We start from the raw sequence: 13515 nt of genomic DNA, 5'->3' as shown, positions 1-13515 counted from the left end.
AGGCCTGGTCTACACTAGGCGTTTATGTCGAAGTTAGCGCCGTTACATCGAATTAACCCTGCACCCGTCCACACCGCGAAGGTATTTAGTTCGACATAGAGGTCTCTTTAATTCGACTTCTGTACTCCTCCCCGACGAGGGGAGTAGCACTAAATTCGACATGGCCATGTCGAATTAGGCTAGGTGTGGATGGAAATCGACGCTAATAGCTCCAGGAGCTATCCCACAGTGCACCACTCTGTTGACGCTCTGGACAGCAGTAAGAGCTCGGATGTTCTGAACTGCCACACAGGAAAAGCCCCGGGAAAATTTGAATTTGAATTCCTTTTCCTGTCTGGCCAGTTTGAATCTCATTTCCTGTCTGGACATCGTGGCGAGCTCAGCAGCACTGGCAACGATGCAGAGCTCTCCAGCACTGATGGCAGTGCAATCTCAGAATAGAAAGAGGGCCCCAGCATGGACTGATCGGGAAGTCTTGGATCTCATCGCTGTGTGGGGCGATGAGTCCGTGCTTTCCGAGCTGCGATCCAAAAGACGGAATGCAAAGATCTATGAGAAGATCTCTAAAGACATGGCAGAGAGAGGATACAGCCGGGATGTAACGCAGTGCCGCGTGAAAATCAAGGAGCTGAGGCAAGGCTACCAGAAGACCAAAGAGGCAAACGGACGCTCCGGATCCCATCCCCAGACATCCCGTTTCTACGAGGCACTGCATTCCATCCTCGGTGCGGCCGCCACCACTACCCCACCACTGACTGTGGACTCTGAGGATGGGATAGTGTCCACGGCCGGATCCTCGGACATGTTAGCGGACGGGGAAGATGAGGAAGGAGATGAGGAGGACGAGGCAGTCGACAGCGCTCACAACGCTGATTTCCCCGACAGCCAGGATCTCTTCATCACCCTTACAGAGATCCCCTACCAACCCTCCCCAGCCGTTACCCCGGACACAGAATCTGGTGAAGGATCATCCAGTAAGTGTTGTAAACATCTAAACATTTATTTGTAACAGAACATGATTATTAACAATTTTAAAAATGGGTTTCTCATGATTAGTTTGATTAACTTAACGGTTCAGTCATGGGCAGTGCAACTATTTGAAAAAAATCTAGCAATGTCCGGTTTTGCATGATTGTCCTGCCCAAGCCGCTCTACTGTTTAGTCCCTGCTACTGCAGCTACAGTAAGATGCGGTCTATATGTCCGGGGATGGAGCAGAAATCCTCCGGGGACATCTCAAGGAAGCTCTCCTGCAGGTAATTTGAAATCCGCTGCATTAGGTTCTTGGGGAGAGCGGCCTTATTGGGTCCTCCGTTGTAGGACACGTTGCCGCGCCACGAGACTAGCAAGTACTCCGGAATCATTGCTTGGCACAGCATGGCGGCATACGGCCCTGGTCTTTGAAGGCTTTCCCGGAGCATTCTCTGTCTGTCGCTCTCAGAGATCCTCATGAGGGTGATGTCGCTCATGACGACCTGCTTTGAATGAGGTAGGGGAATGTTAGTGTTGGGACTGCTTTACCGTTCCTTTACAGAACTGTAACCGCTGGTTTGCAGCCACGCGGTGGAGGCGGGAGAGGGTCAGCCGAAAGGGATCGTTCCCGGGGACAGCCGCGAGGGTGTGGGACAGGAGCAGACTTCCTGCTTGCCGGATTGCTGGCAGCAGGGACCGACATTGATTTCAATGTGAAATGAGGCCATTGCTAATATTAAAGTTTTAAGCTGCCACGAATCTACGGCTTACCATGTCTGCGTGCAAGAGCAATTCCGTTGTCCTGACAGGGTTCTCGAAAGTGCTCTGCAAAACCCCAGACACTGAATGCGAAGGCCGAGAATTCGACCTTGTGCTGAGTGCGCATGTGATAGGTGCTGTGCATGGTCCTGTTCACAGAGAAAGACTATGTTCTTTGTTCACAAGTACATTTAGCTTTCTGAGGAATTCACTCCCTTTTTCCCATTCCCACAGCCCCATCTGCGACTGTCTCACAACCTAGCCTGTCATCACACTCCCAGAGGCTAGGGAGGATTAGGCATAAGAAGAAGAGGACACGGGAGGACATGTTCTCAGAGCTTATAGCCTGCTCCCGAGCCCAGGCAGCACAGCAGACCCAGTGGCGGGAAAACTTGACCCGAATGCACCAAGCAAACATGGATCGGGAGGAGATGTGGCGTCAGGAAGACCAGCAGGCGACTCAAACCCTGCTTGGACTACTGAGGGAGCAAACGGACACGCTCCGGCGCCTTGTGGATGTTCTGCAGGAACGGAGGCAGGAGGACAGAGCCCCGCTGCAGTCCATCTCTAACCGCCCTCCCCCGCCACCAAGTCCCATACTCCCTTCACCCAAAGTGCACAGAAGGAGAGGCGGCAGAGTCCCTGCTAACTCTCACTCCACCCCTGCAGAGAGCTCGAGCAGCAGAAGGCTCTCATTCCCCAAAGTTTGACAAGTACTTTCCTTCCCGCCTGACACAAGCCCCCGTCCAAGTTTCACTTCCCAGTCCCATGTGTAGTTGATAATAAAAAATATGTTTCTGTTAACTACTGTTTCCATCATGTTCTTTTGGAGGAGGGGGGGAAAGGGGGTTGGTAATTGGACAGGACAGTCACCTTTGGCAGGGTACATAGTCGGGGGCAGGCACAGCAGCAAGGCACATACATAGTGCAGTGATGCAGTGACTACTTACCCTGGTTAGTCTGGGAGGTTCTTTTCATGTTATGTGGTGGGGGGTGGGTTGCTCTGTGACTTTGTGGCAGGGGAGGGCAGTTAGAGATCTTAAGCGGCGGTCCTTAGGCAGGATCACAGAGCCACACAGCAGGGGATCTGTAACCGTCCCCCCCCTGCCACAAAGTCACATAGACCCCCCATACACACAGTCCCTATCAGGAGGGGTGACAGGCTCCGTTGAAAGAACCATCCCACCGCAGCGGAGCCTGTCAGTCCTTGAGTTTAGAAGCTGCATTCGCGCGACTACACTACACCCGCTCCGCACCACAGTCTGCGTCCCAGTTTTTAAAAATTCCCGCGAAAACAGTATTAAAGAAAACGGTGTGCTTTAACAAAGTTGAACTATTTTTATTTTGAAACGTGTGTTGGAAGTGGGGTGAAGGCTTCTCTGTACACAAAATTAGAAAGTCACAGGTTACCCTGCTCACTCAGGAACTTTGCTTTCAAAGCCTCCCGGATGCACAGCGCTTCCCGCTGGTCTCTTCTAATCGCCCGGCTGTCTGGCTGTGAGTAATCAGCAGCCAGGCTAATTTCCTCAACCTCCCACCCCGCCATAAAGGTCTCCCCCTTGCTCTCACAGAGATTGTGGAGCACACAGCAAGCTGCTATAACAATGGGGATATTGGTTTCGCTGAGATCACAGCGAGTCAGCAAGCTTCTCCATCTCCCCTTGAGACGTCCAAAAGCACACTCCACCACCATTCTGCACTTGCTCAGCCGGTAGTTGAAGAGTTCTTTTTCAGTGTCCAGGGCACCTGTATAGGGCTTCATGAGCCAGGGCATTAGCGGGTAGGCTGGGTCCCCGAGGATGACTATAGGCATCTCCACATCCCCAACAGTTATTTTGTGGTCCGGGAAGTAAATACCTTGCTGCAGCCGTCTAAACAGACCAGAGTTCCTGAAAACACGAGCGTCATGAACCTTGCCCGGCCATCCCACGTAGATGTTGGTAAAACGTCCCCTGTGGTCCACCAGTGCTTGCAGCACCATGGAAAAGTAGCCCTTTCTGTTAATGTACTGGCTGGCCTGGTGGTCCGGTGCCAGGATAGGGATGTGAGTTCCATCTATGGCCCCACCGCAGTTTGGGAATCCCATCGCTGCGAAGCCATCTATGATCGCCTCCAAGTTTCCCAGGGTCACTACCTTTGGCAGCAGTACATCAACGATTGCCTTGGCTACTTGCATCACAACAACCCCCACGGTAGATTTGCCCACCCCAAACTGGCTCGCGACTGACCGGTAGCAGTCAGGCGTTGCAAGCTTCCAGAGGGCTATGGCCACTCGCTTCTGGACAGTCAGGGCTGGTCGCATCCGGGTGTCATTGCGCTTCAGGGCAGGGGACAGCAACTCACAAAGTTCAAGGAAAGTTCCCTTCCGCATGCGGAAGTTTCGCAGCCACTGTGATTCATCCCAGACCTGCAGCACTATGCGGTCCCACCACTCAGTGCTTGTTTCCCGGGCCCAGAATCGCCGTTCCACGGCATCAACATGACCCATTGCCACCGTGATGTCCTCGGCGCTGGGTCCCCTGCTTTCTGAGAGGTCTGTGCTACTCTCAGACTTCAGGCCATCACCGCGTTGACGTAGCCTCCTCGCCTGACTTTTCTGCATCTGCCTCAGGGCAACCTGTATGATAAGCTGCGAGGCGTTGAGAGCGGCCACAACTGCAGCGATGGTTGCAGCGGGCTCCATGCTCACAGTGCTGTGGCGTCCGCGCTGTCAATGACTTGAAAAGTGCGCGAAATGATTTCCCGCCGGCGCTTTCAGGGAGGGAGGGAGGGCGGGAGTGAGTGATGGATGGATGACGACAGTTACCCAAAAGCACCCTCGACACATTTTTTTACCCAGAAGGCATTGCAGGCTCGACCCAGAATTCCAATGGGCAGCGGGGACTGCGGGAACTGTGGGATAGCTGCCCACAGTGCACCGCTTCCAATGTCGACGCTTTCCCCGTTAGTGTGGACTCACAAAGTCGAATTACTGTCCTTAGTGTGGACACACACGTTCGACTTTGCAATATCGATTCCAAATATTCGATTTAAGTAAAATCGAACTACTCTCGTAGTGTAGACAAGGCCTCAAACTATTGGACTTTTTTTGTGCAACAATCCCACATTCTAATACAGTGGTTACCAGATGAATGTATCATTCAAGATTTAAACTAGATCAGACAGTTCTGATCAGCTTTCAGCAAAATGCAGGAGCAGATTGGGCTGCCCCAAAGTCCACTCACAGATTTTAATAAGGTGCTCCCTCATCTCAGCAGTTTTAAAATGATTAATTTCCTCCTCTTCCTCCATTTAATAATAGGCATTTATTATACACCATTTTCTACAGTTGTCTAGTAAAGGAACCCTTCAGAATTTAATGATAAACAACTCGTTAACCAAAGAAGCTTATTTTAAAAGTCGGATTTTGTTTTCCAAAATTGATTGATTTATTATCAAAATCATCAAATCATATATCCACTATCTTACTGGATTTGCATAGTACCTAGCATAATGGCCCTTTTAGCTGCTACTTTAATATACAAATTAATAATAAAAAGAATGTCAAAACTATCTGGGCAAAGGAGGCAGGACGAACAAACCAGAGGCGGAAGCCACTGACTGATCTGTGTTGGCAGTGAAATCCTTGGGGTAGCTTCAGTCAACTTTCTCATTCCTTTTCTAGTGGATAGCAAAGTAGCTACAATGGACTCCTCCCTTCCCCCTCCAACCTCTTTCTTTTTTTTTTTTCTTCTTCTTCTTTCTGATTTACAGATTATGTTTAATGAAGAACTTGGGAGTCCCTTTGTTATAGCCCACAGTGTTTCCTTTGTAAAGTCAGATGTGCATTCAGTAGCTGGGCTTCTGCTTCGAGTAGAAAAAGATGAACTGGATGCAAAAGGAAGTGGCTTCCATGTGTCCTTGGAATGGGTTACAATCACAGAAGTAGACCAAGAGGGTGAGTATTTTATGTTTATATTCTTGGCAGATATTTTGAAAAGCTGAAACCTCACTATTTTAAAAAAAAATATTTTATATGGTTAGTCATTTCACAATTCTAGTTATTTTAATTACGTTTTTCAAAACTTTAACTCAATTTTCTATCTTGATTTTTTTTTTCCAATTTGAGTTGGGAGTGGGGAATGTGAACCTATAATTGCTAAATATCTCTGAGGCCAATTAACGGCTAAACAATACAAATGCTCATATGATGTGGGTGACTAGAAGAACAGGTTAGTGCAGTAGCACTTCACATGTGGAGATGTAAAATGCAGACTCCCAGAGTGGTCCCAAATAAAAATGAGTTAGGTCTTCTCACCTTAGTCTTAGCAAACCATTGTTCCAAGCTCCAGACCACTGAACAATTAGGTACTATTTTCAGCCTCTGGTTAAGAGGCTTGGAACTTGAATGGTAAAGGGATTTACAAATTAGGATTAGAAAATGAATATAATAGGACATAGTATAGGTATACAAATCAATGGTATATAGACAGAATATTGAATGCTCTTTAATCTTTTCTATAATAAAAAGAACAAGGAGACATTTAATTAATCTGACAGTGATTTTTGTATACAGTGATTAAACTGTGGAACTCATTGAGTTTAGTAAAAGCCAGCAAATTTAGCCAAGCGTTTAGTAAAATCCAACAAAGTATATAAGTATAGATATATATGGCAAGATAGCTAGATGAATGAGTTAATATAAACATCTATAGTTGCATTAAATAGGGTAACTTTTATAAGGACTCTAAGACCCCATGTTTCAGAATACAAGACGACCAGTAACTGATTAGGGGTAGGGGGAGAGTGCATTTTTGAAGTTTTACGCATTTAATTAATCCTGGCTTATAACTAAAGGATAGAGCAGCTAATTTACTTTTTTCTGTCATCTTGGTTCTCCGCCGCCGCCCCTCTCCGCCCCCTCCCCCCCTGTCTTAACAAGTTAACTCTTCTTTCTCCTCTCTTTTCTCTCTTTCCCCCCCCCCTCCCTTTTCTCCCAGATCAAATATCTAAGGCCATTGCAGCCTAAATAGCATCTCAGTGCCTTCGGGTCCATAATAGACTTTAGACCTCTTGGATGCAGAAGATATGAGTTAACAAGACTGGACTAGTTGATTCTGCTCAGCTCTGTTACCATATATAGTATCCTAGTTCTCAGGGAATTAGACTCCATTGAACATGCTTATGAGGTCTCTAAATGTTTTAATATTGGAGCAGACTCTTTTCTAGATGACTTGTCAGTTAAGAGTGAAGTAAATGGCCTGAAGATGTAATAATAATAAAAAAAAAGTCTGGGTATTGTTGAGGAGGATTTTCCATCTCCTCCTTCCTTACCACTAGCTGAAGCACTCTAAAGATTAGGATGAATCCATGCAGCAATTCAGTGGTTGCAGGAGAGGAGCTTTTTGAATTTATAAAGAAGTATCTTAGATGATTCACCTCTCCAGTAAATCTCAGCTGGGCACTGTGGGAGGATTATTCCAGCCAAGATCTACATTCAATCCTGTTTGCGTCATAGCAGTGGGAGGTGGGGATTTTAAAAGGAGTTGAGAATCTGCAATTTGGAACATGAGATTAAGGAAATGACTATTATGACCTCCCCTCCTCCTGGATGAGTATAACCTGTATTTGGGGTGTTGACTTTTTTTTTGTTGTTGTTGCTTCTTATGCTGAAATTTCTTTTGGCTAGATAGGCCTACTTCAGAGCTAGGATTTAGGGCTGATAAAGAAAGCCTGCTATTATTTTCTGCTGAATTTAGCTCTAATGTTGCATTGTTTATCTGTTTCAGTTGATTATACTTTTGGTTTTGTTTCCTCTTCCTTGTACTATCTTTATTTCTAGTTTAACTTCAATTTTTGTTTCTAATTTTTACAAAAATGCTTTGAGGTCCTCTGATAAGTTGATACAGAAGTGTAAAGATTTATTCATTCCATATGTTCTAGTTAAATGACTTTTAAATTTCTTTGTATTGGCTTGTTTTTCTTTGTACTTTTTTGGGGGGGTAAAGATCTTCCTTGCCCCCTCTCTTTCCTGTTTATTTTAAAGTACAGCTTTAAGGAATAAAGAGAGTAATGCATACTTGTGTATATATCCCTTGTAGTCCCATCTGTGTGACTAACTGAGCATAACTCTGTGCTCATCCTGGTTTACATTTAGTGAGAGTATAAGAAATCATCTACTCATAAAAAAAGTTTTTCCACTATGCTGAAAACTCCACCAGTGTTAACAGGAAAGTGCAGTGTTACCGTACCACGTTACCTACCAGCATTGACATTTAAGATGGCATATCTGCTTTAAGGCAATCTGTGTAAGCAGAAGGAGCCAATTCTATTGTACTGAGCTTTAGAAGCTTTTGTACTATATTCTTTATTAAAGGTTGAGAGTCTTCAGTTTTCTCCATGGTCATTTTAAAGAACTAATGTGTAGACAGTCTGCATCTTGATGCAACAAGATATGTCCACACAACCCTCTCCTAATCTTCTAATGCAAGGCCATGGACTAAGGGCATGGCTACACTTGCAGATTTAGAGCGGTTTGAGTTAAACCAGCCTTTGTAGAGCGCAGTAGGGAAAGCGCTGTAGTCTGTCCACACTGACAGCTGACAGCGCACTGGCGTGGCCACATTAGCAGCTTTTGCAACGGCCACAGAGAGTAGTGCATTGTGGTAGCTATCCTAGCATGCAAGTGGCTGGAACATGCTTTTCAAAGGTGTGTGGAGTGTGACAGGGAGTGTGTTGTGTGTATGTGGGGGGAGAGAGGGGCTGAGAGCATGTCAGCATGCTATCTTGTAAGTTCAGAAGTTCCCTCTCTCCCCCGCCTCTCTCTCTCACACAGCATTCCACAGTAATGGTTGCTTTGTCTAGCAGCAGATAAGCATGCCGGCTGTCAAAGGGCACATCCAAAACAATGACAAGAGTGGCCACTTGACTTAATTATGGGATCATGGGATGTTTCTGGACGCTGATCAGAGCGCAGTAATGCAACACTTCGTTCACACTGATGCTGGGGCGCTCCAACGGGGGCGCATCAAAAGTTATTCTACTCACCGAGGTGGAGTACTAGGAGCGCTCCAGCCGTGGAGTCAGAGCACTCTACGTGCCTTGCCAATGTGAACGGGTAGTGAGCTAGTGTGCCCGGGGCTCCTTTATTGCGCTGTAACTCGCAAGTGTAGCCAAGCCCTAAATTGAAACGCAGATGGACTTTAATGAAGTTACAGATTCACTGTGTGTGAAATTCATACCTTCTCACGCACAACCAAAGTAACTGGCTTTGTGCAGGGATTGGGGTGAATAATCCACCATACAGCTGTTGGGGAGATCGCCAACAGTGTCTTTCCATATGCCCCTGTTTAATATGGGACTCCCCCTAGGTGTAGGTTTGTAGCCTATATACCCTTAACCTCAGTACCCTTAACATCAACCTGTTTGGGGCTATTATGGAGCCCAATTGTGGAGGGAACCTGTGTGTCCACGTTTCCTAAATTAGATTCTGCGTAGTGTACAGAATAAGTGGTAAAGGGGGCCTTGCTTGCTCTTCCACAAAGGGTGACTTCTGGATAGTACTTGTGCATATGATTTTATTTATTTTATTTTTTTATTTTTTGCATGGTGATTAGCATCATATTACTAAATTTGTGCTGAGGTGACCAAGAGTAGCATTAGTGTTAATAATGCTGCTTCATATTTTCCTTAATCTGTTTCCCGTCTGTCGAATCTCTTCCCTTCCCTTCTGGCACCTGCTGTCCTCACACCCAGTTTATTTTCTGTATCCTCCCTGTGTCTACTTTCAATTAATCCATGCACTCAGAACATGAGAAGGAGGCGCTCTAGACCTTTTGAGTTCTAGCCCCTGCCCATTAAGTTCCTTGGCGACTTCATGCTGCAGCATGTGAACAAGAGTGTGGAGAATAGCTTCATCCTGTTAATCAGTGATTTTGGAGCTCAACATGCTGTGCTGTGTGTGCTAGCTCTCCACTGAGTTGTCTCACTACCTTGTGGCCAGAGCTTTCACTGATAGCTTAGCAGGGGAGACCTCAGAATGCAGTTGATAATCTTGTAAGTAGTATTCATACAGCTATGCAAAGAAACTGAAATTTAGGAGCATGGTTTAGAGCAGGGGTGGGCAAACTTTTTGGCCTGAGGGCCACATCTGGGTATGGAAATTGTATGGTGGGCCATGAATGCTCATGAAATTGGGGGTTGGGATGCGGGAGGTAGTGAGGTCTCTGGCTGGAGGTGCGGAGACTTGGGTGGGGCTGGGGATGAGGGGTTTGGGATGCATGAGGGTGGTCCAGGCTGGGACCCAGGGGTTCGGAGGGAGGGAGGGGGATCCAGGGCTGGGGCAAGGGGGTTGGCGCATGGGCGGGGGGAGGGGTGCAGGTTCCAGGAGGTGCTTACCTCAAGCATCTCTCGGAAGCAGCGGCATGTCCCCCCTCTGGCTTCTACATGGAGGTGCAGCGCCAGCGGCCAGTGGAAGCTGCGGAGCTGGCACTTGAGACGGGGGCAGCATGCGGAGCCCCCTAGCTGGAGCCAGAGGGGGGACATGCCACTGCTTCCGGGAGCCACGTGGAGCCACGGCACGAACAGAGCGGGGCAAGTTTCCGACCCCGCTCCCCGGCTGGAGCTCGAGGGCCAGATTAAAAGGTCTGACAGGTCGCCGTAGTTTGCCCACCTTTGGTTTAGAGGGAACACTGATCTTCACCCCAGGATTCTATGCTGCTTTCATATATGGATTTTCTTTCCATTAATAAGTTTGGTGTATGTAAATAGAGCAAAATATTAGAACTGAAGTCAACTATGGAAATCCAAAATGATAATCTTACTCTAACTTTATGTACACCACTAGAAATATATGGAAAAATATTTTTGTTTAGATAATACTTTATGGAATTGGAATAATTCATTTTACCAGGAAATAACATAGTTGTTATAATAAAATAATTTGTGCCTCTCTTCTTACCCTCAGTTAAAGTTTACAGAGTAGATAACCTTGAAGAAAAGGTTCTGCAAGAGGGTTGTAGATTAAAGGCAGTTGAAAATATCCAATTTTTTTGCTGAAAATGTTTTCTTTCTTTTTTTTTCCAAGTTATTCATAAAAAATGCATGAAAATGTTATGGTGAAGTTTGAAGAAAATTTATCAGTTTCCAAAAACCAAACCTTTTTGGTTTGGTCTTGTCAGAAAACCAGAACATTGTCAAATGAATTTTTTCTGTATTAAAATTAATTATTTTTTTACAAAAAGCCATTTTCCACAATGTTGACCAGCTCTGCTGTAGATGATACATGGACTATATTTCTCAAATAGGTTTTGCTTCTCTTTCAAAGAGCCATTTATATTATTTACTTTAATGTAGCTGAGTAACACAAAGTATAATTGTTAATTTTCTGTGTAACAAGGTTTTTATCAATGAAAAGACAAAACAGCAAGAAGTAGTGATCAGTCCTTTCGACTTTGAAGTTAGGCAACATATACTTCTTCAATAACTTAGCACTTGTATAATGCCTTATGTCTTCAAAGGGCTTTACACACATTAATTTTAAGAACCCGATACAAGAAATTTTAATGTTAGTCATCACATTATTTAAATGAAAAATGTTCAATGTCACTAGCTGGTTTATAATTGAAAGTTTACATTCAATAATTGAATGTTTACACACTTATGGCTGTAGCCTTTACTCAGTTCATTCCATCAATAGGCATTCTTCATGGGGATATGGCTCTTATTGTTTGTACTGTACACACTTATGAATCCAGTACCTGTCAAAATGCTCAGTACCATTGTGTGCTTCTGAGCTGTGGGAATCCATGGCCCAGTTGTTGTTCCCTCATTTTTCTATAAAATGAAAAGCCCAGCAGCAGCTTGGACTCTGAACTCCTGGGATGTTAAATGAATGTCTCATTGGTTTGGTGAATATTTCTGCACGCCTTTATGAATCTGAAGTTTACAAGAATGACAGATTGCCCTGCCACCTTAATGCACAGAGAGATTACATTTATGTGAAATCTTAAGGTTTTGATAAGGGAAAGCTTGCACTGGAAAAGGAAATCTTGATAAGTTTCCTTTGGTGAATAAATTTGAGTGATAAAGTAGCTGAAATTGAGACCGATGTAGATAATTTGCAACTCACTGAAAAATGCATCTTGGGTTATTTGTTTCATTGCTGTATAATGTGATGCTGTTGATTGAAGACTCTGGTTACCGGAAACCCTTCCCATCCTTGAACATTAATGATAAACTGGCAACAATTTCTAACTACAATCAATACAAAAATAACTATGAAGTTTCAAAAAGCAAACTTAAATTGTAAAGAAATAACAGTATTTCTCTTTTAAAAAAAAATTATAATTCAAAGTGATGGATGCCTGAATTGTAGATTAAAATAAATAAATACATCCATGTGAAGTTGAATTGAGGCAATACAAAAGCCTTAAGTAATTTTTTGATAGATGGGGGATCATGATACTTCCTTTTTATTGCCACCTTTGAAGAAAATTCTGTATCACAGAAATATATGGATGAAAATATGAAAAATTTCAAGAGTGAAAGTTCGGAAGTCCTCCTTCAGAGATGGTTTTGGTTGAAAAATGTCATGCTCACTTGAAAACTGTGTGCAGACCATCTGCAGTAGAAAACTTAATTTAGTTGTGAGGTATGCCCTTCAGGACAGACATGCTGCCCTTGTGCACACTGCTCAGATGATGCATGTTCTTTGTCCAACCCTTTTCTTTTGATCTGGGTGTTCCCACCTGCTGATCGTCCCTCTTGGCCTCTTTTTCATTCTGCCTGAATTCCACTAGTTGGGATGTTTTATTTTTACATGTGTGATCTAATGTTCTAAGATTCTGGGAAAACTAGGAATTTGGTCAATGTGCTATATCCTCAAGCTACTCCCTGGCTGACCTGTGATCCACAGGTATCTCTAGTTCCCCTGACATCCTGGGTAAATACAATTGAGACCAATAACTGATCCCCCTTGTCCTGGTGGGAAACAGGTTGCTAGCTGCTCCTAGCAGAGGTGGATTAAGCTTTTGTTGAGTTCTGAGCCAGAGCAAAGTGGGGGCCCCTCCCCACTCCTTCTGCATGCAGTTTTCCCTCCCCCTCCCATCCCGCCCTCCTGCTGGGGATAGGGGTCGGGGCGCAGGGGCTTCCCCCGCTCCCGGCAGGTGGAGCAGGTCGGGGTGCGGGAAAGCCCTTTTCCAGGGCCCCCCAGTTGGCCAGGGTTCCTGGGCATGGGCCCCGTTGGCCCAGTGACTAATCCGCCACTGGCTCCTGGCTGAGTTCAGATGCACCTGTACAGAGCTTATAAATTCTGTACTGCTCTACTGGCTCTGTTAACTATGCACTTCTTTGAGTGCTGTTGTTGCACTCAAGAATTATGCATGCTTCATAGAGATTAGGAAATACAGGTAGATGTTCGTTAACTTGGCCATATTACATACACTTTCCTTGTGCAACATTGTCACACTTATGTTTTTCTTACATTTTTGCAGTTCCTGAATGTGTATTGCACTAGCTTAGCATTGTTCCTTTAACATTTCATTAAGAATAATTTTGATATATTCTAATTATAAAGTTCAATGATGGAAAAAGGTGTGATTAATCATTTGAAAACTAAATTACAATCTTCAGCATGCAGCAAAATTTAATAAGAAAAATTATAATCTTTCAACCAATCTTTTTATAGTAAGCAATTAAATTCTCTAAACCTAGAACAAATATTATAGTACTGTCCTTTTTAGAAGGAAGTATAAAACTTGATCAGTGGCAAAACTTTATTTAAGGTTTTAAATCAGGAGCAACTGCT

At 44.7% G+C, this 13515-nt stretch overlaps 1 protein-coding gene across 1 annotated transcript in view; it reads left to right on the top strand.

Annotated features, from left to right (window-relative positions):
- The window catches only part of NUDCD1 (NudC domain containing 1), a 124151-nt gene that overhangs the window by 64817 nt on the left and 45819 nt on the right, over positions 1-13515 (top strand). Inside the window, exon 4 of the mRNA XM_034759585.1 lies at positions 5484-5667. Coding sequence (XP_034615476.1) covers positions 5484-5667 — 184 coding nt within the window. The remainder of the gene's footprint in view (positions 1-5483; positions 5668-13515) is intronic.

This window comes from Trachemys scripta, chromosome 2, assembly GCF_013100865.1.
Source record: "Trachemys scripta elegans isolate TJP31775 chromosome 2, CAS_Tse_1.0, whole genome shotgun sequence".
In the NCBI taxonomy this organism is placed as follows: domain Eukaryota; kingdom Metazoa; phylum Chordata; order Testudines; family Emydidae; genus Trachemys; species Trachemys scripta.
Note: the sequence above shows the minus strand (reverse complement) of the source record. Positions and strands in the feature narration are given on the sequence as shown.